The sequence below is a fragment of the Megalops cyprinoides genome, chromosome 7 (genome assembly GCF_013368585.1).
Source record: "Megalops cyprinoides isolate fMegCyp1 chromosome 7, fMegCyp1.pri, whole genome shotgun sequence".
Lineage (NCBI taxonomy): Eukaryota > Metazoa > Chordata > Actinopteri > Elopiformes > Megalopidae > Megalops > Megalops cyprinoides.
Window position 1 is genome coordinate 1,998,420 of NC_050589.1, and position 27,398 is coordinate 2,025,817.

A 27,398-nucleotide genomic window follows, 5' to 3' on the forward strand; every position below is an offset into this window, starting at 1 on the left:
ACAAGGAGGCCTGTACACTGTGTGTACACTGTACTACAGGACAACTCCTTTAGCTGTCAAAGGGGAGTGTTTTAATAGTCTTAAAAAGCTTTTCTGGGTTAGTTTACTGGGTGAAACCATGTATTGGTCTGGCTATTCATGTATATTCAGTTCAGCTGTTTCATGGGTTCTATACCAAATCAGATGATTGACAATAACTTATTAGTGGAATGAGCTACCTGCAGGTGTCAGTGCTGGCCAGACTTCATCTTGCCGACCCAGAACCTGGACGTCCACTACACCCAATACCCAGTACCCAACCACTCCAAACCCTGTGTGAAATCACACATATATATATACACACACACACACACACACACACACACTATGCTGTAACAGATCAATGTTAAGGTCTGTGTGCACATTGCTGTTATGTAATATGGCTCAAAATATACACAAAATCTTTAAAGTGTGTGGTACTCGTGTAGCTCATTGTTAGATACTATGTGCAGGTTACACCGTGTGTGCTAAAACAATTGCTGTGTATTTGTGTGTTTGAGACCATGTTTTGGATTGATTGCTCAGTCAGTGTGGTCCTGGCTGTTCTGTACCTGTGTGCTTGTGTGATGTGCTTTTATATTACTCTGCTGCGATGGCATTGCGAGTTGCTCAGGGTAAGGGCACCTGCTGAATGAACGCTAATGCTAAGGACTCCCTGTTCCCCCTCCTGTCCAGTGAGGCAGCGATGAACAGCAGTGGACCTGCTTACCCCCTGGCCTCGCTGTATGTGGGGGACCTGCACCCCGACGTGACCGAGGCCATGCTCTACCAGAAGTTCTCCCCCGCGGGGCCCATCATGTCCATCCGTGTGTGCCGTGACATCATCACCCGTCGCTCGCTGGGATATGCCTACATCAACTTCCAGCAGCCCGCAGATGGTAACCGCCCTCCCAAGTTATTCCAGTCAGGAGGACATTTAGAATGTGTAATCTCTCACATGTGTAAAGATGGGCTAAGAACTCACCGTAGACCCTGCAGGGCAGGTCTGAGTGTGAGGCCATCACAGGAACTGGCAGGCTCTCGAAGCCATGCCCTTTTTAAACACAATTAAACACAGCTGAAGCTGGGTTTTCAGGTGGATCAACTCAGCGCGCCCTCTCATTCTAGCGGAGTGCGCCTTGGACACCATGAACTATGAGGTCATCAAGGGTCGGCCAATCAGAATAATGTGGTCCCAGCGTGACCCCGGGCTGAGGAAGTCGGGCGTGGGAAACATCTTCATCAAGAACATGGATGAGTCCATCGACAACAAAGCTTTATATGACACCTTCTCAGCCTTCGGGAACATCCTCTCCTGTAAGGTAGAGCTGAGTCCATGGGTTTTATGTGTGGTGATACCCTCTGACAGGGGAAGATGCATGAATGAAGGGTGGAGTGGATTCAGCTTTTGCTGTAGATGTTTTAAATTCAGTTTTTTTTCATTATAGGAGTGTGTGCATGGCAGATGAAAGGAAAGAAATGATTTGGTGGCTGCAGTCCTTGTATCTAACTTGTGTTCTGTTTTCAGGTAGTGTGTGACGAGAACGGCTCCAAAGGCTACGGCTTTGTTCACTTCGAGACCCAGGAAGCGGCCAATCGCGCCATCGAGACCATGAACGGGATGCTGCTGAACGACAGGAAAGTGTGCGTGTCCTGAGCAGGGGGTGGTGACGCTGAGGTGGCGTGTAGATGCCTAAATAATGTTGTGCTCTGAGTTCTCTGGTTCTTGATGAGGGATAAGAGCGAACTTACAAATGCACCCAAAGTGCCACTGATCCTGCTCAGCTGCAGAAATCACCTGTACAGGAGAAGCCTGGTTAGCTAATGCACAGGAAATCTCAGAACTGTATCCTTTACAAATCTAATACTGATACAGTATGCTGCTACTGATGTTGCTATTCATCAGACAGTGGAAGATCTGAGAATGCAGACCACGGGCTCAGACGTGTTTATTCGCTGAACTGTAAATCGCGCTGCTCTCTTTGCAGTTAACGCTTTGTTTTTGCTCAGCCTAGAGACAGGTAGACAGGTGGAATCTGGCATATCAGAGCCAGTGTCCTCTTCCCTGGGAAAAATTCAGATGGCTACCCTTAGGTTAGTGAAATGGTCTGTTGGCAGATATATTTATTTTTAATTTTTCCCCCGAATAAGAATTATGTACATTTTTATAAAACTTCTTTTTCTGTACAGCAGCTGAGTGCTGCTGTATTCCTTAGCATCAGTTGCCCAGTTTTATTAGCCTTTACCAGTGCTGTTTCTCCTTGTCCATAAGTTGCATTCTAAAGCAGAAGTTCTGTATCTTAGCTAATGGAGAAATTGGCAACCTTAATAAACATCAAATGTCAGATAAAGAAAGCATGCATCAAAGTAGTTCTGTGGGACAAAAATGTTTAACATAGAGCATGGAAAGTATTTTGACAGAGTGTACTTTTGAGGTCATGTCCAGAGCGTTCTGTTTTGACTATCTGAACTGTAATCGATTGTTATAATGATTATAGATGGATGCATAGATTCTGTTGGATGACACCCCTCTGTTGGCATGCATAAGGCCGCTCTCAGCTGTTGGCTTGGTTTGTGAGTGAGCAGAGCTGCCTCTTGGTTTCCATCTCTCTCCTCCTCATTATCGGCGTTGATGTACAGTTTTGTTGGCCACTTCAAATCTCGAAAGGATCGAGAGGCTGAGTTCGGAGCCAAGGCCATGGAGTTCACCAACGTCTACATCAAGAACTTCAGCGAGGACGTTGATGATGAGAAGCTGAAGGAGGTCTTCTCTGAGTTTGGTGAGTGTCTATGGAGGAGTATGTGAGGTTCCTACATTCATCGGTACTTGTGGTTTTGACAGTTAAGAATGGCATCTGTGGTGGACGTTTTGATAAACGATTGACTGTTAACTGCAGGGTGTGATGTTTAGTGTTTGGTTAGCTGCTTGGTCTATTTTGGTGAACAGTTGGAGTGAAATGCTGAAGGTGATCTGGGCCTTGTTCTCTGTGTTCCCCCAGGCAGGACCCTGAGCGTAAGGGTTATGGTGGACGAGAGGGGACGCTCCCGCGGGTTTGGCTTTGTGAACTATGAGAACCACGAGGATGCGCAGAAGGTGAGCAGTGATCCACCTGGGGGGTGGGGGAGGGTGTTGGCGTATGGCAGGTAATGATGACATCTGCGGTGGTTGACATTGGTGCGTTTGGTGATCTGCATTTGTGTGTGTGTGTGTGTGTGTGTGTGTGTGTGCGCAGTGATTAACAGTCGTGTTACTTCACATTGAGGTATGTGTGGTGTTTGACTTATGTACTCATTACTGTCGGGTCACGCAGTCATTAACATTCTGTCGGTATAGCGCGGTCACTAATGCTGGTCCTGTTCCTGAAGGCGGTGGAGGTGATGAACGGGAAGGAGCTGAACGGAAGGATCATTTACGTCGGGCGCGCTCAGAAGAGGCTGGAGCGGCAGGGTGAGCTCAAGCGCAAGTTTGAGCAGATCAAACAGGAGCGGCTCCACCGCTACCAGGTACCACTCCACCCTGACTCCGCTCCTCTCTGACTCCACCCCGTCATTGACCCCGCCAATATGGCCTCTGCCTCCAATCACACTCTGCCCACTTCTCCTTGGTGATTAAGTCAGGTGGTAAATTCAGAAGGTGATAAATTCTAAAATATCATGACAGTCATGCTCCGTGCTGCAGTCCAACAGGAACCCAGTCAGTGCTCGAGTGTCTGCGTAATTGTGGGACTTTGTTTTTCATATTATTGTAACATCATTAATGTGATGTAACTTGGCTGTGGAGTAAATGACAGTAATGTAATGAGTAGGTTTGTGTATGGCATGGTTACAGTAGTTCCTCTGGCTTCTGCGCTCTGCTTCTCTGGTGTTAGCAGGGGGTCAATTTATACGTGAAGAACCTGGATGATGGCATAGATGACGAGAGGCTGAGAAAGGAGTTCATCCCGTTTGGCACCATCACCAGCGCCAAGGTAACAGCCCTCGAACACTAGCGAAAATGTTTTTTTTAATGTTTTATAAATCGGAGAGAGCTACGCTCAGCAAGCAAACACTGAGTAATTTTTCACCGTGGTGCTGATGGGAAGTGTAGCCTTTTTCAGAAGGAGGTGAGTAGGGGTGGAGGGGCCAGGGGGTGGGCAGGTCCACTGCTGTTCATCGCTGCCTCACTGGACAGGAGGGGGAACAGGGAGTCCTTAGCATTAGCGTTCATTCAGCAGGTGCCCTTACCCTGAGCAACTCGCAATATAATATATAGACAATATAATATAGTAAGTAATTATGAATTATATGTCATATATCTTTAATAATATGTGCAGGTGGCATGTTTATCCCTCTGGCTGAACTGTGACCGCCCCCTCGTGCTGCTGCGCAGGCGCTGTGCTGATGTCACTTCCTGCTGTGCGTTTCCTGCAGGTGATGACGGACGGGACCCACAGCAAAGGCTTCGGCTTCGTGTGCTTCTCGTCCCCGGAGGAGGCCACCAAGGCGGTGACGGAGATGAACGGCCGCATCGTGGCCACCAAGCCGCTGTACGTGGCCCTGGCCCAGCGCAAGGAGGAGCGCAAGGCCATTCTCACCAATCAGTACATGCAGAGGCTGGCGAGCGTCCGGGCCATCCCCGGGCCCGTCATGGGCTCCTACCAGCAGGCCTCCGGCTACTTCATGTCCGCCATCCCTCAGGTACGGGCGTGGCAGGGTGTGTAAGGACAGAGAGTTGGCTCCTTTTCTCTATACCGCTAACCCTCGATTCTTGTTTAAAGTGAAACACTATTATTCAGACTATTGAAAATTGTCAAAATTACAATTGTGTCATTATTCTAGTTCTTACAGCTAGTCAGAAAGCAGGTGTAGAGGATGTCTTCTACAGGGAATGGGAGAACCCAGAGCCAGTGAAATGAAAGATTTCTCCCTGTCCCCAGAAACGGAGAGCTGAGGGAAACGCAGGGGAGCGAAATGGATTAGAAACAGGTGAAATGTGTTTTGGCTCTGCTCTCAGTAACGCTGCCTTGAACCCCGCAGCCTCAAAGCCGTTCCTTCTACCCCCCTAACGCGGTGACCCAGTTGCGGGGCCCCCCCCGCATGGCAGCCCCGCCCCCCCGGCCCCAGGGTGAGTCCGGGGTCCTTTCAGTTGGGAGTGGGGTGGGGGGAGTGGGGCGGAACCAGCTCGGGTTTTGGGAAGAGCTTATCTCCCCCTCCCTGTCTCCATGGTGACCGCAGGGCCGTACTCCACACAGCTGGTCAGGCCCGCGGTTCCCCGCCGTACCTCCACCCCGATCAGCACCGTCAGGCAGGCCTCCACCCAGGCACCCCGCGTCATCAACAACATGCAGAAGATGGGTGAGCTGTCCCGACCCCGCCCCAGCCCCGCCCCTTATCCTGCCCATTCCCCAAATAATGCTCTGGTTCTGCAAACTTTGCGTGGTGATGAATGGCTGCAGTTGATTTTGGCAATTTCAGCTTTACCTGTCTCTGTTGCACGCAGGGAGAACTTTTTACAGGTGTTCTGTCCTGCCAGTCCTCATGAAAGGGCTTGGCGAAATTTCATTTCAGAAATTTCAGTGGGTAAAGGTAATGTTGATCTTTTTTGGTTTAAATGTGTAAACTGGTTTGTGTTTGTTAGATGTAGGATCTCCAGAATTGAGGAGAACTGGCCAGTCTGCCCAGCTCTGCTTGTTGTCTCTGTAGTAATTATCTTTATCTGTATTCACATGGCCCTTCTCATATGAGCAATAAGAAATTTGTATTTCAAGTGCACCTGAATCACATTTGGTCTGAGTTGTACCTTTAAAGTTCGGTTTTTCCGGGAATGACTTCAGAATCTAAGTTCTCCTCCCTGTAACTTTAGCTTTTTGGGGAGAAGCCCTATGTCTCTATGTATGTAATTTTTTATCTGAAGTGAAGCCTTATCTTTTTGTCCTGTCAGTCTGAGGTTTTTATGCAGACGGACTGATCTGAGTTTAACCCCGCAAAGCCCGCAGGTGCTTTTCAGGTGTGGTAACACCGTTACCTGCTTCCTGCAGCCAACATCGGCACACAGACGGGAGGAGGGCGGAGTTCCATGGTGGGCCAGGCGGTCAGAGGGGTGAACCAGTACAAGTACTCCACCGGGGTGAGGAACCTGCAGCAGCCGGTCCTCTCCATGCCGTCCCCGGTCCCCATGCCTCAGGTCAGCGGAAACGCAAAGGGACAGGGGGTCCTGCAGGTGCTGGGGTCAGAGCCCCCGCTCTGTAGAGGTGGGCAGAGAGACGCTTCAGGAAGCTCGGAGCAGGCGGAGATGCCGTCTGCGATCAGTGCCTCTCCTCTTTCAGCCAGGCACAGTGCTTTAATTGCTTTACACCAGGCAGTGACTGACCTGGGTGGTGATCCATGTCAGAGCAGAAGTGGTTGTAATGAATCCTAGAGTATGACTGGCAGTTACAAAAAGTTGTGTAGTGAAGGGTGAGTGGGGGGGGGTTGAGTCTTGGCTGAGTAGTAGAAGCTGTTTTGTGAGGGTTGACCCGGATCCCTGGCTGTTCAGCAGGTGACGGAGCCTGCGGTCCTGGTACGAGGTCAGGAGCCTCTGACCACCTCCATGCTGGCCGCCGCCCCCCTCATGGAGCAGAAGCAGCTGCTGGGTGGGTATCGGCGGCCTCACTGAAACGGCCGTGGCACGCTAACGGCATACACAGCATGGTGTTACGGATAGCATTTAACTCTGCCAGCCAAGCCGTACGTGAACAGTCTGTGTTTTAGCGTATAGGTCAATGCTAACCAGATCGGCTGTTTTCAGCGTATCATACTGCATTGCTAAACACAGCGTAGCAAACAACATCACGCTTCAGACAAGATGCGAAAATAAACGCGCACACACGCGCGCACACACGCACGCACAAACACAATATGCATGAGGAGCTGTCTCTGAACTCCCAGCTGTCTGGCTGTATGCTGACTGCAGCCACGGTGTCACCTGCACAGGTGAACGGCTGTACCCGCTGATCCACGCGCTGCACCCGACTCTAGCCGGCAAGATCACCGGCATGCTGCTGGAGATCGACAACTCGGAGCTACTGCACATGCTGGAGTCGCCCGAGTCTCTGCACTCCAAGGTACCGCGGGGGGCGGGTGCTGCAGGGGGCGCTGCGGCCAGGGATCGGGCGGAGCAGGGGGTGTGTTCACTGTAGCCGCTGTCAGGTGTTTTTCACCTGCGGTCTCTCTCCTGCCAGGTGGAAGAGGCGGTGGCTGTGCTTCAGGCTCATCAAGCAAAAGAAATGTCCCCAAAGAACTGAGGCACCCCTTCAGGTGGGTGTCGAAGTTGCGGCCTATCGTGTATCCCATGTCTCCCGCGTCAGAGGTAGCCTACAGCAGCTCATTTATGGCTGTGCTGACCAGCTCAGCTCACAGTATAGAGGGGCGGGTCTGTGGCCTGGTCTCGGATGGTCTGTGGGTCTTATCCTGATAGTGTAGAAATCCTCCATCTGACCAAAACCACACCACGCTGGGCGGTAAAGGAGAGGATTACATGGACACAGCTGGGGCCGTGGAAACCAAAGGCTCCATTTACTGCAGTTGCGAACTTAATTTCTGAAACCATGCAAAAATTGTTGGTGTGAAAACAATATCAGGCTATTTCAACATTTATGTATGAAAATCCTGGAAAACAAAATTGTGTGACTGAAATGGCTACCATATCGCAATACATAATGTGACAAAATGAATATAAATTCATGAAAAAACTGTGTGTATACACATACATATACACAGACAGACAGAGTTGGAACAGCAAAAAGAATTAACTTTTCTTGGAGACTTCTACTTCAGTATTACTAGAGCATCTAACATCTTTTCCCATAACTATCAGAATTAATTTTACATTTCTGTTGTAGATATTGGTCTGAAAATTCAATGGTTTGTATTGCATACATTTTGGGGAAAAAGGGTATTAACTGTCATGGCTATCTAGAATTTTATATTTGTAAACTGAGATTTCATAATTTATACTTTCAATTTTAGTGCCAAGAATGAAGTTGTCTTGTTTTTGCAGGAAGCTACAAATGGGAAACCTGGCTTCACTGAAGGAGGAAAAACATAAATTAAAAAAAAAAAACAGCAAAAATGTTAAAAAAAAAAAAAAAAAATGTAAGTGTAAACAGGGCTTTCTGAGTGGGTGCACTGCATTGTGAATCAAAGGGTCTTTAGAAGTTAATACTGAAAGCGAAAGTGAGCCTGCTGTTTGCAATATGTTATTTTTGTTCTACTTTTGTTAATTTTTTTTGTGCATTAAAATCCTTGAATGGGTCTTGGCTTTTTGCACGTTTCAATCTGTGAGGAGGTTCTTTTGGCCGCCCTCTTTATGAACGTTCACTCCTGGCCTGGCACCTGTGTATGTAAAGTTTTACCAGCGCATTGCAGTGAGCATCTGATTGGCACCGATGCACGAAGCGGCTCCAGTTAAATAATTATGACCTGAGCTGGGTAAGTGATGAGGATCTGTGGGCTTCCTGTGCACAGAACTGTGCGGCTGCGTTTACCAGAGGTGATGAGTCCTTTAATGATTCAGCTGGATTAGCACTTGGTGTAAAGCGTTCATGTATGTAAAAGCATTCATATATGTAAAGCAATAATATAGATATATACAATCCCCCATGAGGTAATCATAGCTTTGAGGGCCAATTTTAAAACATGCATGTGTTCAAATGGACTTCCCAGATGAGGGTGCTTTCATTTTTGACAAGTACATACTATGTATATACTTTTATAAACTATAAAAATACTAGGAAGTCAAATTTTCTTTTCATGAATGATGGAAAATGATATGTGATATGGTTCGTAGGTATGGTATTTGTATTCTGTTTTTAGCGATTTTGTTGAAAGATGTAGCTGGACAAAATCATGGCCAAAGAATTTTGTTAAAACAGTTGGTGCTTTTTAGTCTCATACATTTTTGGCTCTTAGTAGTGAGGCTTTAAAGATTAATATTAAGGGCATTTTTAAGCTATTATTTACTTAACATGCTGTAAGTTTTTCATAGCAAAAATACTTAAAGATTACTTTGAGTAGAAGATTCATTTTCCAGCCCAATATAATTTTTCCTCAAGACCAGGAACTTGCCCTGTTTTATGGACTATTTTGAGTATAAATATGTTGAAATGAGAAAAATGCCATGGTTTGCAGGTGGTGCTTGCAAAGAGAGCGTTAAACAATAAGGATCTCTGGATCCGGGAAAACGCCACAGTGAGCTGGAAACGGAGGAGGCACAGGCCTTTACCTTACCTTTAAACTGTTGGTGTATTTTATCATATATTCATTTCAAAGCAAGTTGAGGATTAAAATGCTGTGCTGATAAAGGCTCATATATCCTAAATGCTTCCCCAGCATATCAAGTGTTTGTTTAGACTGCCAACTACAAGGAGACATTATAATCTCAGTTGGGGGAAAAAAGCATTTAAAAAGTGGTGGTCCTGATTATCAGAATTTACACTTCTCGATAGGTGCCCAGCTGTATAAATGGATGAAATGTATTGTTTAAATGGTCAACTAAACTACTGACATTGATGTAGGATACCATTGTCTTTCCAGCAAATGGCGTGTAAGGGAAACTAACTGAATAATCAGACCTTAACCCTGGTCTAGCCAGTCTGTATGCAGGAACCCTGTAAATCTATGTGGCACCAAACCGGAAATAAGCTCTGGATGTGAATAACCACATCCTGTAATCCTTTAATTGAGCAGATTTACATTTACAACATGGATATATTTGCAACCAGACTACATACATCCTATAGGCCTGTAAATATCCTTGCAGACTGATTCTCAGCCTGCTTACTTCTCTGAAGAAAAGTACATGAGAATACAAAAAGTATGAAAAAAACCCACTTAAAAAAATAGTTATCAAAATCCACCAAATGTTTATAATTTTTTGAAAAATAATTTTAACAATATTTGGGTTGTGTATTGGGCCATCTCTTAATGGCTTTCTGGGATTCTGTCACTGATTATAATGAGTGGCCTTTCTTCTGAAATGTTGCTCAAATGTTGTGTTTTAGATGTTTTTTAAAGGCAGCTGAACCTGAGCAGCCAGACACTCTCGCTCTGCGTGATCATAACTAAACTGAAGTCCTCTGACAGCATCTTGGCCCTGTTGCAGTGGATGAAACCAAAAAAGAACATGAAGGTCTCCACTGTGTCTCAGATTAGCTCAGCGCGCCATCCCATCAGAGCGCTAATAACTCCCTCACACTCCAATTACACTCTTCAAAACAGGTGCCGCAACACGGCTGACCTTTCGTGAGCAGAGTCTAATGAGGACTGATGATGTTTTTGGGGTCCCAGACTTCCATTATCAGTGCGCTCAGAGTGCCTTTGAACAGAGTCTGTGGAGAGAGCTGAAATGTCATCCAGTCCCCCAAGCCACAGGTAGGACACCTTGATGACAAAAACAGCACCTTGGGCTCAAGAGTGGCAAGGAGCCGAGGAAGAGGAGGGGTGACTCATCTGCTTAACCAAACTTTCAAAGCCCCTTATGAGATCTGTACTCTGGGCCGAGTGCAAAGCCGTTCATATGGATTGGAGAGGGCTTGTGTGGAAACTAGGGTTCTGTACCAGGAGCCAAGTGGGTGCACATCCTCTTTAAAAACAGTGAATGCACACATATTTTCTCAAATGGTAATGATGACATCGCTCTTTGTGTCATCCACTCAGAGGACAAAGGGGAGTCACCAGCCACTGGTGTTCACTGCAAGGAAAAGGCCATCTCTTAGTGCTGCATGGCTTTCTACCAGAACGAGTGAATCCCCTTACCTCTGTCTACCTTCCTCCCACCCAACTTACTGCCACTAACCTCAGGGCAGCAGTGTGGTGTAGCGGTAAGGAGCAGGGCAGCAGTGTGGTGTAGCGGTAAGGAGCAGCAGTGTGGTGTAGTGGTAAGGAGCAGGGCAGCAGTGTGGTGTAGCGGTAAGGAGCAGGGCAGCAGTTTGGTGTAGCGGTAAGGAGCAGGGCAGCAGTGTGGTGTAGTGGTAAGGAGCAGGGCCCCTGACCCATAATTAGAAAAAATGTTTCAGGATTTCGTTTTATGTTTTGATTAGGCCTTTATCTGTCTTGCTGTCACCCTCAGCCTCTCTCTCATGGTAAATGAGGGCTTTGTGTCATGAAAGAATTAATAGCTGCATTGTGATAATTCATGATAATTAGTTTGTGCAAAGGTATCATGAGAAATGACCAGGCACTGCTGGGGCCTTAATTTCTAGGGCATATGGCACATTTGTACATCACATGTTCATTTCAAATTAAAGGCCTTTGTCCTTTCATCAACTGTACCACTTATAAATCATTTGTGTAAGGCCTGTTGGTTTGGTGAAGTCTTTGTGTATGTACAAACTTAATTAGATATGCACAATAAATCATGAATTTTAAAGTACTGATAAGTTTTCAGGAAATGGATATATATATGTATATATGTATATATATATACATATATATATATATATATATATATATATATATATATATATATATATATATATATATATATATATATATATATATATACATATGTATAATTTAAATATTAAGTTAATTTAAAATGACTATTCAGCCAGTAAAGTAGAAACCTGAGAAGATAACATGTAAATCACCATGAAGAAGACACCAAATGGAAGGAATTACACTTATCCACTTATCAGATTTCTAACTTCCTTCCTCATATACTGTAAGTAGTTGAGCCAAATTGCAATTCTGTGCTGTGGGCTCCAGGGTTTACACCACATATAATGACAATAAATAGGTATGCCTGAGTGTTTGACTGTAAAATAAATATACATTTTTTGTTTAAACTCCCCGGTATCACATTTGAACCTATTAAAACTGATTTATTGACTGATTATGTAGATGATTAGTGTTACTCATTATTTTTTTAACATTGTTTCAATACACACTGTCAAGGAGGAATTCAAACAACAAATTCTTCTCAACACTAATAACCCTCTTTCTCACTTCTCCAAACACACACACACGTACATACATGCACACATGAGCACAAATACACACCCACATTTCTCCCTCACTCTCTCTGTCCCCTGCAGGCCAACACGTCTGTTATTGTGTCACCATGTCATCAGAGAAACCTTATATATGAGCTGGGCGTGTTACTGCACTCAGATTATTTTTCACAAGGTAAGAAATTCTCAAAAACTTTTTTCATCTTTCCCATGCAATCCATCTCACTGATGTGTGAATATTTCAGGCATTACTGCAAAATTGCTTAAGAGCTGGTTTCATCCTGGATAAAAGACAGATCTTATGGTATTTACATCAGTTATGTATTGTAATGCATTTAGCTGATTTTGTGTGTAGGCAATCTACTTTGCATGTTTAAACTGTAACTGTCCTTCCAAAACAACAGCATGTTTTTAGATCTCATTTTTAAAACTTTAGTCTTATTTTTATTTTACTTTTTATTTAGTTTTAGTCATCATGATCATTCACAACGATAATTCAGCTTTTTAAATGACAGGAATTTTGTAATCAGTTTCATGATTGCTGTGATTGGAGATGCACAGTTGCTTTAAATTATGTACTGATTAAGAGAAACTTTAAAACAGACAGTGTTAATGTTATTATCATTCCATCACTTGTGTGCAGGAAAAGGTATTTAGCTAAATGCTTAAATGGAGTATTAAAACAGTTCTGAGAATTACTAGGGTAATGAACTTCAGCATAACTAATTATTTTCAATATTTTTTAAATCCAAAAGAAAAATCATGATACACTGATATTTTTTTTGTATTTTGATATTTTTTGTAAGTATTAATTTCAGATGGGAAGGATAGCAAACATGAAATGATGTCAAACATCACTTTCATGATTAATAAATTACATACCTGAAGTGGGACTTTGGCAGGTAAGCAAACATAATACTGAGAATTAATAGCTGTCTTTATTTTAAAAAAACGTAAATCGCCAGACTAAGGAAGATCTATTTGGATCGAAATATTTGTTTTACGATAAAAACTAACTAACACAGGAGCTGAAATAAGCGTGAGTACTGCTTTACATTGCTAATCCTCTGCTCTCTGCCTAAACATTAACATGGATGCATTTTCAATGCATTTCCTTTATTTTGTCTTTTACCTGTGATTTCAGCGGTCTTCAAGGTCTGCTTTGCGTTTGAGGGCTTCATGCACATTGCACACACTTTTAACGTAGAGGAATTGTGTGGTTTCACCTTTTTTTGCAGACCCACAGTACGGCCGACTCCATGAACTCCTCAGGAGATATACTGAGCAGCTATGCAGCCTTTTTTAAAAACCACATCCCCATGCAGCAAGAAGCACTGGTCAAAACTTCCACTTTTGCAATTACCTACATAGCAACCAACATCATCAACGGTTTGCTGGTCTTCACCTACTTCAAGCACCCTGTCTTTTACGAGACCTCCCGCTACATACTCTTCATCCATCTGGTGTTAAATGACGTGGTGGAGCTGAGTGTTGCACTGACTCTGTACATCTGGCTAGATCACCAGCCCTTCATCCTGGTCCCTGTCTGTTACTTCTTCCTGATTTTGGCTGCAACCACCACCATGAACATGCCCATAAACCTAGCTGTGATGGCCCTGGAGCGATATACTGCCGTCTGCTTCCCTCTACACCACTCCCAGATCTGTAGCCTGCAGAGGACCTACCTGGCCATCGCTGTGATATGGCTCATCGGTGTCATCCCCTCCGCCACCGACCTCTTCACGGTCTTCGCGGTGGAGAGCACCGCCTTCTTCCGCAGCTCCGTCTTCTGCATCCGTGAAGGCATGCTGCGGACACCCAGGCAGGCTGACAACCGGGTCTACTTCATGGCAGTCTACCTGTCTGTGGTGTGGCTGATCCTCGTCTTCACCTACCTGAAGATTGTCCTCGCTGCCAGGTCAGCTAGCTCCTCCGAGAAGACCACGGCCAAGAAAGCCCGGAACACTGTCCTTCTACACGGGGGTCAGCTCATTCTCGCTATGCTCACCTATACTTCACCTGCATTCGAGCAGCTCCTCCTCACCTTGCCAGCAGACATGCGACCCAACATAAACTACGCCAGGTACTACCTGATCTACATTGTACCGAGAGCTTTGAGCCCCATAATCTATGGGCTGAGAGATGAGAACTTCAGAAAGCACCTGAAAGCTCACTGCTTCCAAAAGCAGGTCCTGCCCTCAAAAGCCACCCACAACACAAAAAAGTAGAAATCAGTGCTGTTCGTGCTCTGAGAGACATGACAAAAATTGCATAAATATGTTCATTTTTTTTACTTAAATTATTGACTGCTCTTGAAAGAATTACATATTCTCACATTCATCTTGTGATATTCTGTTGTGGTCATGGACCTCTGTTATGTCACTGATGTTATTTTAAATTACACATGTTACAATTCCTTTCTCTCTAAGGTACAGATTCAACCCTTCTTATGTCATAACTGGACTGTGCGCAAGGAAAATGGGTCATCATGTACAGTAATGGTATTTTGTAATATCATTATTATTGATACTATTGTCATTGAGGATGGCCTTGTCCTTTTAGCAACAAAATTATCTTACCAGAAGGACTCATATACATTAAACTGACAATAAATGTATATGAAACAACTTTATAAGTATTATTTCAATGACAAATATACACTAGGCACTCACTTTAATTTATCAGTAGGTTGTCAGGCAAGTACTAAATGTAACTGTTATGCTTGCTGATGCAGGCTATCAGCATTACTTTCTCTACCGAGAAAGGCAGCAGGGAATTTAGTGTTTACTCATTTAATTTATATTGCTAACCTGGTTTTATTTCTAAGTATTTCTAACTAGCTATCTTACATTTTGCTTGGTTCAGGTGTTGCTGATTTATGAGGAACTCACACGTTGAGGTTATTTCCTACTTAAATAACATCTCCGACAGGGAAAACACCACATACATATTACTTTGCGTTTTCACTCAGGTATACTAATAGCTAAGAAGTAGCCTAAATATGCAGGATCCTCTTGGTAATGATATAGGCAATTGCCCTCTTGTGACTTTGATCTATATTGTCGTTGACAGAAGAGATTTAAACTTAAGGAGAACAATCTACAAGCCTCCAATTTTCTTCTTCCAAAACAGTCTCGAGATGATTTGATATTATTATTTTGTAGCTTCTGAAGTATTATGAGCCAGATTTTTGACGATCTGCTGCAGACATTTATACACCCTAGATCCACAAGCTAGTTTACTAGTTAGCTAGCTTGTTAAGTAACAGTAACTGTAATTTGGCTTTGGCTTTCTCAAGCCTACTTAATAATAAGAATAATATCAAAGTTGGCATTAATAATAAATGGAACAAAAAGTTGGATTTGATGCGGCTGAACTTGACCATCAATCTCAGGTAAACGTTCTCAATTGGCGGGTGGGGGACAGGGGAGTTGTCAAAATATATAGTGTCTAACATCCAGCCCAGTCATTTAGAAAAGGTGCATTGTTTTAATCCACCTTTTGGTTAATTTGAAAGAGCAAAATTAAACCATCAGGGATAGCTGATAAAATTTGACACTGTGTAAAAAAACACCCTAAAACTACAGAACCTGTTGTTCTTTTCCAGCCTGCTCAACTGTCAATTATGATTCTCATGTTGATGGTGTGCCACAATAACCTGATACATACTCACACCTCCCTTATGATACAACAAACAAATATGATGTACAAAATGGAAATGACGTTCATATTTAATGTCAGTCATCAGTTATTAGATAAATTGTTCAGACACAGCGAAGGCAAATTCATCTGTAAGCACAAAGGAAAAAGACCCCCCCCAACAGAAATACAGAATTACAGTAAATTATTGTATTTGCAGTAATTAGATTTCTCAGTTGTTAAGCACATTAAAATATATATATATATTATTCACCTCATCGTGAGTTAACACTTTCCCTAAGACTGTAACTTCTGTTATAAATGTGCTAATACTCTCAAAATTTTAAATACATGTAGCAAAAGCAAATAAGTCCATAAAAACAGTATCATTTGTCTTACCTTGAAAAGCTTTTTGCACCAGTCATGATGCAAAGCCTAACTATCAAATACTTACTATCAGCCTCCATATCTGTCAGCCTGGTCAACCCTGTGTGCACCATATCCCTCTTCATTGACCACTTATTGATACCATAATCATATGTAAATGGTAATTATATATTGTACCACTGTAAATCTGTATTCATGTTCACTAAATATGACCAAAGACCAGAGTACAAGTACTTTTCAACAGCCAAAAATACTTGGGGAAAAGATTTTACTGAACTGTTGCAGTAGAGTCCATCAGTTCAGTCCATAAACTCCATTAAAATACATAGCACCAAGCAGATAGTTACAAAATCTATTACTTAAAAAAACAACAACAGCAACAAAAAATAAGTCTTTCTCAACTGATTTGGTACATTTCTGTAAGTGGTTTAAAATTAGCTAACACAGCTGTCTAAACTTTGTCTAAACTTTTGACAAAAGTAATACTACATTTTCATTGCTTCATTACTTAATTTCAGTTGCACACATTACAATACTAAAAACAATTTTTAAAAAGAACTTCAAATTAAATTACATTTAAGTTCAAAATTCCTTTCAGTTCAACCTGCCACCAGCTTAAGGTGTTCTTTTTATTTTGTAACTGTATATGCAGTTGTGCTGACAAAAAGGAATACAAGGACCAATATTGATCATACACAAAACATACATTTACACATAAAACAAACATACATTTACAACCCCTGGTGGTTTACTGTAATCGCTTTGAGTACATTCACACAACATGTTCTCATTCAGAAGATGCTCATATCAAGAGCAAATTCCAATGAGCAAAGACTTTTCTGTCTAAATCAGTGTCTTCCCTGGTGGCATAACCCTCCCATGATTACACATTAATCATTCGAATGGCCACTCCCTCCATCCCATTTGTGGTCTCCCTGGGTGTTCTCTTCTTTTATAAAGGTAGCAGGAGGATGATCGTACAGATCAGAGGTGAGTGCTCTGCTTAACTGTGAAATACAGATGCATTTAATACTGCTGAAAACACAGAATATCTTTAACATGTCATTTATTAAATCAAGTCAAAATAGGCTCCAAACTGAGAGCCTTTTACCTTTGTGCTTTGTTTCTATTACTTTTTACTGCTTTACCGAATAATTGTTGTTCTGTGTTCCATGCCACTGTAAACTGCATATGCTGCTTCTTGGCCAAAACACTGCTGGAAAGGAGACTCTGTCTATCTCTGGGACCACCATCTGTTAAAATGAAGAATGAATAAATAAATGTAAATTCAGGAAATTTCAGAATCTACAGTTACAACTCTACGTTATCTTAACAGTAAGTAGTAATGTTGCTAATGTTAAATGTATTGTTAAAAGCATTAATCTCAAATATATTAATTTGGATGTGTAAATAGATACGTACAATTAAATGGGATATTAAAAAAGAATATGCATCAAAAATATAACTCACCTGTATGTACAGTTTTTCTCAATTTTGTTACATTTCTGTAAACTGAATTCCATGCTCTCAAACAGTTAACACAGCTGTCTAAACCAATCAGTGACTAGGTGTTAAGTAATGGTTCACTACAGTAAATGCATACAGTAAGACCATATGGGTTTACTTTTTGAAGTAAATTGTGATTTCATGTGTGAATCTTCAGTATCTGTTCATTCTCTTACTGTACGGTCAACAAATGTAAAAATGTCACATTATGACATTGTTCTTTACTGCATTTCATATTTCACCATACCAAACCTACATTTTCACACACACACACACACACACACACACACACACACACACACACACACACACACACACACACAAAGTTCAGGGAAAGGGACTGCGGCACATTGTGACGATCGTGTTTTACTTGTGCAGATATGGCTGAATATATGATCTTCTGAATAGGTGACATATTTTTGTAGTTTTGATGCAGGTATTTGATTTTTATGAAGGTATTATCAAAAATGTAAAAAACTTATGTGTAAAAAATTGTAAAATGTAAAAAATTTGCAGTGGGATTTTACTGGCAGAAAATGCAAAGTGGACAAAGTGAAAAGTGTTTGCAGAAATGTACCAAATCAGTTGAGAAAAAACTAGTATGATAACAGGATTCCTAGTTTCCCTTCATAAGTAGCATATTTTAAAGAGCAGCTGCAGGAGTTAGTATGGACTTATATGAACTATAAAATGCCTTTGCTTATAAACTATTTGCCTTTGCTATAAACTGCTTACAGGAGGAATCTGATTATGAACTCCTCTACTGCTCCGTTTCCGGTGACTGCAGGGCTGCTCTCCATAACTGTCAAAGAGCCGTTTGACTCCGCCTTCACCAAGAACTTCATTGTGGTGGTGCTGGGCTGTTCCATTAACTACATCAACAGCGTGCTCGTGTTCACGTTTTTCAAACACCACGAGTTCAGGAACAACCCCAGGTACATGCTGTACATACACCTGGTGTGCAACGACATCCTGCAGCTCTCCGTTTCGGTCATCCTGCACGTGGCTGTCTACACCTGGCCACAGATGAACGCTTCTCTCTGTGCGGCCCTGCTGCTGATCGCCAGCTTCACCTCCATGAACACCCCTCTGAACCTGGCCGGCATGGCGGTCGAGCGCCATATTGCCATCTGCAACCCGCTGCGCCACACGCAGATCTGCACCGTGCGCAGAACCTACATCCTCATCACGCTCATCTGGGGCGTGGGGGCCATTCCGGGGCTGGCCGACCTCGTCCTCGCCTTACTCTATAAGCCCCTGACCTTCTTCCACACCAATCTCATGTGTTATATTGAGGCCGTTTTTAACTCTCCCCAAACGGCAGTTAAGAATAATGTGAGTCTACCACTGTACATGTCCTTCGTGTGGCTGACGCTGATCTACACTTACCTCAGAGTCCTCCTGACAGCCAAATCCGCCAGCACCGACCCGGTTTCGGCCCGAAAGGCTCGGAACACCATCCTGCTCCACGGGGCCCAGCTGCTGCTCTGCATGCTGGCCTACATCTCCCCCACCGTGAATGTGGAATTGCTGTCCCTTTTCCCAAAGTATCGCTCGCATGTGCTGTTTATGACATACCTGATATCACACATCATGCCCAGAGTTTTGAGCCCATTGATCTACGGCATCAGAGATGAGAAGTTTTGGAAACACCTGAAAGACTACTGGCTATGTGCAGACCATAGAAGAAAGGTCACTCCTGAGGCATTCATGACAAAAAAATAGTCAAACACCATCCAGCATGTTTAGACCAGTCTTTCCTTTGTTTTCTACAATGAGATATTTGTTTTAATTTTTACATTTTAACAATTTACATTTTTGAATTAACCGAAATTGTCAAAGTTTCCACAAAACAGATTCAGCAGGCACCTTTGTGGCATCTTAGCTGTTGTTTCCATCAAAGAACGGTGGAGTATGTTTGTATATGTGTGAGTATATGTGTGAGTATATGTTTTTTGACCTAATAATTGCTGACTTAATTGTTGTTTTTGGAGAGTCTTAAAAATTGTTATGGAGATTATTCTGAAGTTGTTTCATTTTTAAATAATCTTGTTATAGAACACCCATTACCAACACCTTACTTCTGCACTTAAAAAATTACACTTCACAGGTGTTATTACATATATCAAAAGCAGGATATTCATACTCTGACCCATACACAGCAAAATGACCAATGTACATTTAACTCCCATGTGTTCATATAAACACTCCCAGGATGTACATATGAGTCCAACCGGTGTTAACACTTTTGCGATTATTAATAATAAAGTTCTGCAATGTTCATCTTTCAGCACCATAAGAGTTCCAGTGCACTCCATTGCAGCGTGTTTGACTGTCCTCTAGTGTGGAATGGAAAAACAACTGTGTGAAACCATAATACTTTTGTAGTGAAAAATGTTGGTAAATTCAGCATACATTTATTTTAGCGGTGTGAGAAATACACTCACTTTTGAGTGTATGTCACTCTTTCTAGTGTCACAATTTAGCACTAAACAGGTGTTAATTTTTTAAAGTGGGACACTGAATAGAGTGAAATACACTCAAGGGGGTGTTTATTCGCACACTGTTTTGTCTAATCGAAATGAAGAATGTTGAATAATGATACTATATGAGTGTTTTAGATATTCATTCATCTTAATGCTGTCAAGGAAAATGAGCATTATAATATAGTGTATCGCTACATGAAACAATTTGTTTGTAATTTACAGCAATAAAGAGAATATTTGCAAAATATGAGGACTCAGGATACGAAGCATGGGAAAGTTTAAGAAGGTGGATCAACAAATGTACAGTGTCACATGTGGATTTGCATTAAAACACCTGCGCATTCTCAGATCTCTTTCTGGCTCTTGATCCAATTACACAATGAAGAAACTTTCCTCTAACTTTGCTCCAGGTTCCCTGAATCTCATGGACCGCATCAATATCAATGTTGTGTGCACACTGTTTAAGGGCTCATTGTAGGAGATGCCGACACAAAATGTGCCAAAAAGCTCATCAAAAGCAGACAGCGAAGACTTAGACTGACAAGGAATGAGCTGCCCATTCACCACAATGTAGAACACATGGTGGCTTTTCACTGCTGCATCAACTGCTGGGATGTAGGTCACACACACACACACACACACACACACACACACACACACACACACACACACACACACACACACACACACACACACACACACACACACACACACATATGAATATTAGAATATACAGGAAGGAGTCAACTAACTGTTCCCTGTCCCCACCTTCTGACAGCCATACATGATTTCAAACCCACACACACAAATTGCACACCCACGGACCTCAGACTGGGGCTGATATTTCCCTTTCACTCATTTCACTTCTATAAGCGTCCAGTAGTATAAATAGATGAAATTTAAAATTTGAAAGGTCAGCTGAACTAATGAAAAAGATGCAGAGAACGAGCCAAAAAGTCAAATCTTGCTATAACCAATGACCATTCAATCATTTCGTGATTTTCAATTCACACAATTATATTATTAGTCATGTCTTTGAAACCTAATCTCTCAATCTCACCATTGGACTACTAGTACTGTAAAAAAATCCCATTTTGAAACTTTCCTGTCTTAACTGAAGCTTTTAAACAGGGCTGGGGTGATATTGAGAGCTGAAAGACAGACTAAACACCCATCTTTTAATAGAGATAATTATAACCCCTCCACACAGTTTGTTGGTCTAGTTCCTCACGTTTGCATAGGCCTGGTCTGATCTGTGGTCTTGTTTCAGGGTGTCAGGCTGAGTTGATGTGCCCATCAGCTGAACCTTATGTCATATGGATAGCTTACCCTATCCACTGCCTTCCATATCAGCTAATCCACATGCCATAAAGACTGTTGCACATGGCCTACTATGCAGGAACCCTGTAAATCTATGTGTCATCAAACAGGAAATAAGCCCTGGATGTGAATAACCATATCCTGTAATCCTTTAACTGAGCAGATTTACATTTACAACATTCATGGATATATTCATTATGTCCTTGCAGACTGATTGTCAGCCTGCTTACTCCTCTGAAGAAAGGTACATGAGAATACATTTCAAGAAGTATGAAAAAATCCACTTTCTTTCAAAAAATAAACCTGCTTTGTTATTATATATAGTTGTCAAAATCCACCAAACATGTTAATATTTTTGGAAAAATAATTTTAACAATACATATTTATATTAGATAATTTCTCCTAATGGATGTCTGGGATTTTTCTGAAATGTTGTTCAAATGTTTTAGATGTTTTGTTTTTTGAAGCAACATGAACCTGAGCTGAAATGAACCTGCTTTATTATATTTGTTTGTCAAAATCCACTAAACATGTTTATAATTATTTTTTGAAAACAATACATATGTTTTTTAGGTACTTTCTCTGAATGGCTTTCTGGTATTCTGTCACTGAATATGATGAGTTGCCTTTTTTCTGAAATTTTCAAATATGTAAAATATTTTTTTCATTGAAGGCAGCTGAACCTGAGAGGCCAGGTCTTTAGAAACTGTCGCTCAGCATGGTCATGATTGAACCAAAGTCCCTTGATCTTGGCTGTTGCAGTGGATGAAACCAAAAAGAACCTGAAAGGGGCAGCTATGTAGCCAATGAGGCTGCGGTCAGTGTGGCATTGGGCTTTGTGACTGTGCTGTTAGCTTGGCGCTGCCTACCCTTGTCTCCACTGTGTCTCAGATTAGCTCAGCGCGCCATCCCATCAGAGCGCTAATAACTCCCTCACACTCCAATTACACTCTTCAAAACAAGTGCTGCAACACGGCTGACCTTTCGTGAGCAGAGTCTAATGAGGACTGATGATGTTTTTGGGGTCCCAGACTTCCATTACCAGTGCGCTCAGAGTGCCTTTGAACAGAGTCTGTGGAGAGAGCTGAAATGTCATCCAGTCCCCCAAGCCACAGGTAGGGCACCTTGATGACAAAAACAGCACCTTGGGCTCAGAGTGGCAAGGAGCTGAGGAAGAGGAGGGGTGACTCATCTGCTTAACCAAACTTTCAAAGCCCCTTATGAGATCTGTACTCTGGGCCGAGTGCAAAGCCGTTCATATGGATTGGAGAGGGCTTGTGTGGAAACTAGGGTTCTGTACCAGGAGCCAAGTGGGTGTACATCCTCTTTAAAAACAGTGAATGCACACATATACATATATGTATTACAATTTCTCTTCCGATAATTTTTATATTATGTGGATGTATCAGTCTGCATTGTCGGCAGCCAATGGATGATACAGAGATCAGTGGATGTGGATAATACCTGCTCTGAATGGGTGTCCATTAACAAGAGGTTAAGACACTGGTGGCCACTTCAGGGAGAAGACCATCACTTAGCCCTGCATGGCTTTCTGCCAGTGTGGATGAATCCCCTTACCCCTGTCCACTTTCCTTTCACCCAACTCTTTCCCACTCAGTGCAATGTGGTGTATCCGTAAGGAGCAGGGCAGCATTGTGGTGTAGCTGTAAGCAGCAGGGAGGCAGTGTGGTTTAGCGGTAAGGAGCAGCAGTGTGGTGTAGCTGTAAGGAGCAGGGCAGCAGTGTGGTGTAGCTGTAAGCAGCAGGGAGGCAGTGTGGTTTAGCGGTAAGGAGCGGCAGTGTGGTGTAGTGGTAATGAGCAGGGCAGCAGTGTGGTGTAGCGGTAAGGAGCAGGGCAGCAGTGTGGTGTAGCGGTAAGGAGCGGCAGTGTGGTATAGCGGTAAGGAGCAGGGAAGCAGTGTGGTGTAGCGGTAAGGAGCAGGGAAGCAGTGTGGTGTAGCGGTAAGGAGCAGGGCAGCAGTGTGGTGTAGCGGTAAGGAGCAGGGCAGCAGTGTGGTGTAGCGGTAAGGAGCAGGGCAGCAGTGTGGAGCAGGGCAGCAGTGTGGTGTAGCGGTAAGGAGCAGGGCAGCAGTGTGGTGTAGCGGTACGGAGCGGCTGTGTGGTGTAGCGGTAATGAGCAGGGCAGCAGTGTGGTGTAGCGGTAAGGAGCAGTGTAGCAGTGTGGTGTAGCGGTAAGGAGCAGGGCAGCAGTGTGGTATAGCGGTAAGGAGCAGGGCAGCAGTGTGGTGTAGCGGTACGGAGCAGGGCAGCAGTGTGGAGCAGGGCAGCAGTGTGGTGTAGCGGTAAGGAGCAGGGCAGCAGTGTGGTGTAGCGGTAAGGAGCAGGGCAGCAGTGTGGTGTAGCGGTAAGGAGCAGGGCAGCAGTGTGGAGCAGGGCAGCAGTGTGGTATAGCGGTAAGGAGCAGGGCAGCAGTGTGGTATAGTGGTAAGGAGCAGGGCAGCAGTGTGGTGTAGTGGTAAGGAGCATTGTCTTGGCTGTATGCTTCAGGTTGCTGTTGTACTGAAAGGTGAAACTTCGCCCCAGTCTGAGGAGCAGGTTTTCTTCAAGGCCCTCTCTGTATTTGGCTGAATTCATCCTTCCCTCAATTCTGATCAGTCTCCCCATCCCTGCCACTGAGAAGCACCCACATAGCATGATGCTACCACCACCATGCTTCACTGTAGGGATGGTATTAGCCAGGTGATGACAATAATGTTATATATTGAATCTTTTTGTATGTTTTTTGTTTTGTTTCCAAAACAATGCAACACATAATAATAATATTAAGAAGAAGAGAATACCTTAACAAAATAAAAATAATTAATAAAATCATGCATATAAATGCAAATTAAATAATTGCCCTGAGATTTCTATGTTGTACAATGCAATGTACAAAATATTGTAGGCACAGCGTGAAGGCATGAATGTTTTAGTGCAAAATACTTTTTTTGTTTAAATTCTCCAGCATCACATTTTAACCATTTTAAAACTGATTTATTGATTTTTCTGTGTAGGTGATTAGAGTTACTCCTAATCATGTTTTTAGCATTAACACTAAGTTGCAATACACACTCTCAGGTAGAAATTCTAATGACCAGCTTTTCTGAACTCCAATAACCCTCTCTGATAAGTTTCTCTCACTTCTGGAAACACACACACACGTGCACATACATGCGCATGTGAACACAAATACACACATATGTTTATGCACATGCACATGTGCGCGCACACACACATACGCCCCCTCCCTGCAGACCAAAACGTCTGATATTGTGTCACCATGTCACCAGAGAAACCTTATATATGAGCTGGGTATGTTGCTCCACTCAGATTATTTTTCAGAAGGTAAGAAATTCTTTCCTTTTTCATCTTTCCCATACTATGTATCTCACTGATACAAATATGTGAATATTATAGGCATTACTGCAAAACTGCTTAGCAGCTGGTTTCATCCTGGGTAAATGATAGATCATCAATTATGTACAGTAATGTATTTAGATTGATTTCTCTCTATTCCTAACTTCTCTTATAACAAATCATGTTGATCAAAATCATTTTTATTACTACTGTGGTTACAGATGTGCAGTTGTTTTAATTTTAATTAAGAGAAACTTTCAAATAAAAAATAATTGTGGTTAGGTTATCTATTGTTACTAAATGATATAATTAAAAAACACTCTCAGAATTACTAAGATAAAAAAAAACTCAGGGTTGATAATTGCTGTAAAAGTCCAACAGGACAATCATGATGCAAACTGATCATTTTAAAATTTCTGGTTTGAGATGCGAAGCACAGCAAACAGGAAACCAACCCCAGCATCAGCTTCCTGATTAGGCACCTGATTCAGCTCAACAAGCCTGAACTGGCCCAACAGGTAGGCAAACTTAATTCTGATTACTAGCTGTCTTTACTAATGAACTGGAAATCGCCAATCCTGTGAAGGTATTGCTGGATTGAAATGTTTGCTTTACAATACAAACACATTTAGGATCTAAAATAAGCACGAGGACACCACATTGCATTGCACTGCTCTGTACATAAACAGTAGCATGGTTGTACAGGTAACTGCCAAAATAAAGGAAACACTTGAATAAATGAGGTATGCAAATTATATTGAAAGCAGGTGTTTCCTCACAGGTCCGCTCCTGAGTTAATTAAGCAATTAATATCCCATAATGTTTTAATGGGATGCTGGGGAGGCCCAGATGCCCATTATTTTGGCTAGTATAGCTAGAGGAAAAGATCTCACAGGGGTGATTATTGGGGTATGTTTGGCAGGGGGTTCAGTGATGAAGACTGATGTTTTGTGAGAAAAATGGCTAAGGTGATGTTAGCATGGAAGTGTGAGGGAAAGACATCATCAGCTAGGGGCAACTGGCTTCGAAACCGCTGCATCCCTCCCATAGAGGTCCAGACAGTAGAATCTATGACGAGGGACACTGAAGCTGTTCTGACGACTTGCAGTGGCCCAACACCCTATTAAGACACTTTATGCTGGTGTTTCCTTTATTTTGTCTTTTACCTGTGATTTCAGCGGTCTTCAAGGTCTACTTTGCGTTTGAGGACTTCATGCACATTGCACACACTTTTAACGTAGAGGAATTGTGTGGTTTCACCTTTTTTTGCAGACCCACAGTACGGCCGACTCCATGAACTCCTCGGGAGATATACTGAGCAGCTATGAAGCCTATTTTAAAAACCACATTCCCATGCAGCCAGAAGCACTGGTCAAAACCTCCACTTTTGTACTTACCTACATTGCGACCAATGCAGTCAATGGTTTACTGGTTTTCACCTATTTCAAGCACCCTGTCTTTTATGAGACCTCCCGCTACATACTCTTCATCCATTTAGTGATGAACGATGTGGTTGAGATGAGCATTGCCCTGACTCTTGGCATCTGGCTGGACCACCAGCCCTTCATCCTGGTCCCTGTCTGTTACTTCTTCCTGGTTTGGGTTGCAACCACCACCATGAACATGCCCATAAACCTAGCTGTGATGGCCCTGGAGCGATATGCTGCCGTCTGCTTCCCTCTACACCACTCCCAGATCTGTAGCCTGCAGAGGACCTACCTGGCCATCGCTGTGATATGGCTCATCGGTGTCATCCCCTCCGCCACCGACCTCTTCATGGTCATCAAAGTGGAGAGCACCGCCTTCTTCCGCAGCTCCGTCTTCTGCATCCGTGAAAGCATGCTGCGGACACCCAGGCAGGCTGGCAACCGGGTCTACTTCATGGCAGTCTACCTGTCTGTGGTGTGGCTGATCCTCGTCTTCACCTACCTGAAGATCGTCCTCGCTGCCAGGTCAGCTAGCTCCTCCGAGAAGACCACGGCCAAGAAAGCCCGGAACACTGTCCTTCTACACGGGGGTCAGCTCATTCTCGCTATGCTCACCTATACTTCACCTGCATTCGAGCAGCTCCTCCTCACCTTGCCAGCAGACATGCGACCCAAGATAACCTACGCCAGGTACTACCTGATCTATGCCATACCCAGAGCCTTGAGCCCCATAATCTATGGACTGAGAGATGAGAACTTCAGAAAGCACCTGAAAGCGCACTGCTTCCAAAAGCGGGTCCTGCCCTCAAAAGCCACCCACAACACAAAAAACTAGAAACCAGTGCTGTTCGTGCTCTGAAAGACATGACAAAAACGGCATAATTCATGTGTCTAATATCATTTTTAACTAAATTATTGCTGCTCCTGGAAGAATCACATATTCTCATATTGATCTTGGAATTCTTCTGTTGTGGTCATGGACTACCGCCATTGTTTTTGTATATTATTTTAAATCACTCTCATTAAGATTCTTCTCTCTGTCTAAAGTGCTGGTTCAACACTTTCAATGTCATAACTTGGCTGGTGTCGCTGCTAATAGAGGCACAACTGGGGACTCCATTCCCAACCTATCATTCCACGGGTAGCACCACTTTTCTACAGGGTTGCAATCCCAAACCACACACAAGCATGAATCTCTAGATGTTTACCCAGCCGTATGCATTTCCACACTGCTGTAGATTAGTAACAGTATTGTCCCAGGGACCAGGGTAAATCCCAGAGGAACCTTTA

General features: G+C 43.1%; 4 protein-coding genes across 5 annotated transcripts; all 4 read left to right on the top strand.

Annotated features, from left to right (window-relative positions):
* Positions 1-724: 724 nt before the first annotated feature.
* LOC118780963 (embryonic polyadenylate-binding protein A-like) lies at positions 725-7,280 on the top strand. 2 transcript variants are annotated; one of them, XM_036533769.1, is made up of 14 exons: positions 725-917; positions 1,147-1,340; positions 1,547-1,662; positions 2,659-2,798; positions 3,018-3,112; positions 3,385-3,522; positions 3,891-3,986; positions 4,429-4,703; positions 5,043-5,122; positions 5,233-5,352; positions 6,036-6,181; positions 6,536-6,629; positions 6,970-7,100; positions 7,218-7,280. In XM_036533769.1, the coding sequence occupies exons 1-14, from the start codon at positions 725-727 to the stop codon at positions 7,278-7,280; spliced, it is 1,881 nt and encodes a 626-aa protein (XP_036389662.1). The 2 variants fall into 2 exon arrangements, with proteins under 2 accessions (XP_036389662.1, XP_036389663.1); XM_036533770.1 differs by having other exon boundaries at positions 4,429-4,695; positions 5,035-5,122; positions 6,533-6,629.
* Positions 7,281-13,246: 5,966 nt separating this feature from the next.
* On the top strand, positions 13,247-14,215 carry LOC118780252 (odorant receptor 131-2-like). Its single transcript, XM_036532661.1, has one exon. It carries the CDS (start codon positions 13,247-13,249, stop codon positions 14,213-14,215), a length of 969 nt encoding a protein of 322 aa, XP_036388554.1.
* Positions 14,216-18,269: 4,054 nt separating this feature from the next.
* LOC118780254 (odorant receptor 131-2-like) lies at positions 18,270-19,244 on the top strand. The gene has a single exon (XM_036532662.1). It carries the CDS (start codon positions 18,270-18,272, stop codon positions 19,242-19,244), a length of 975 nt encoding a protein of 324 aa, XP_036388555.1.
* A 6,937-nt stretch (positions 19,245-26,181) lies between these two features.
* On the top strand, positions 26,182-26,943 carry LOC118780255 (odorant receptor 131-2-like). The gene has a single exon (XM_036532663.1). It carries the CDS (start codon positions 26,182-26,184, stop codon positions 26,941-26,943), a length of 762 nt encoding a protein of 253 aa, XP_036388556.1.
* Positions 26,944-27,398: the final 455 nt, after the last annotated feature.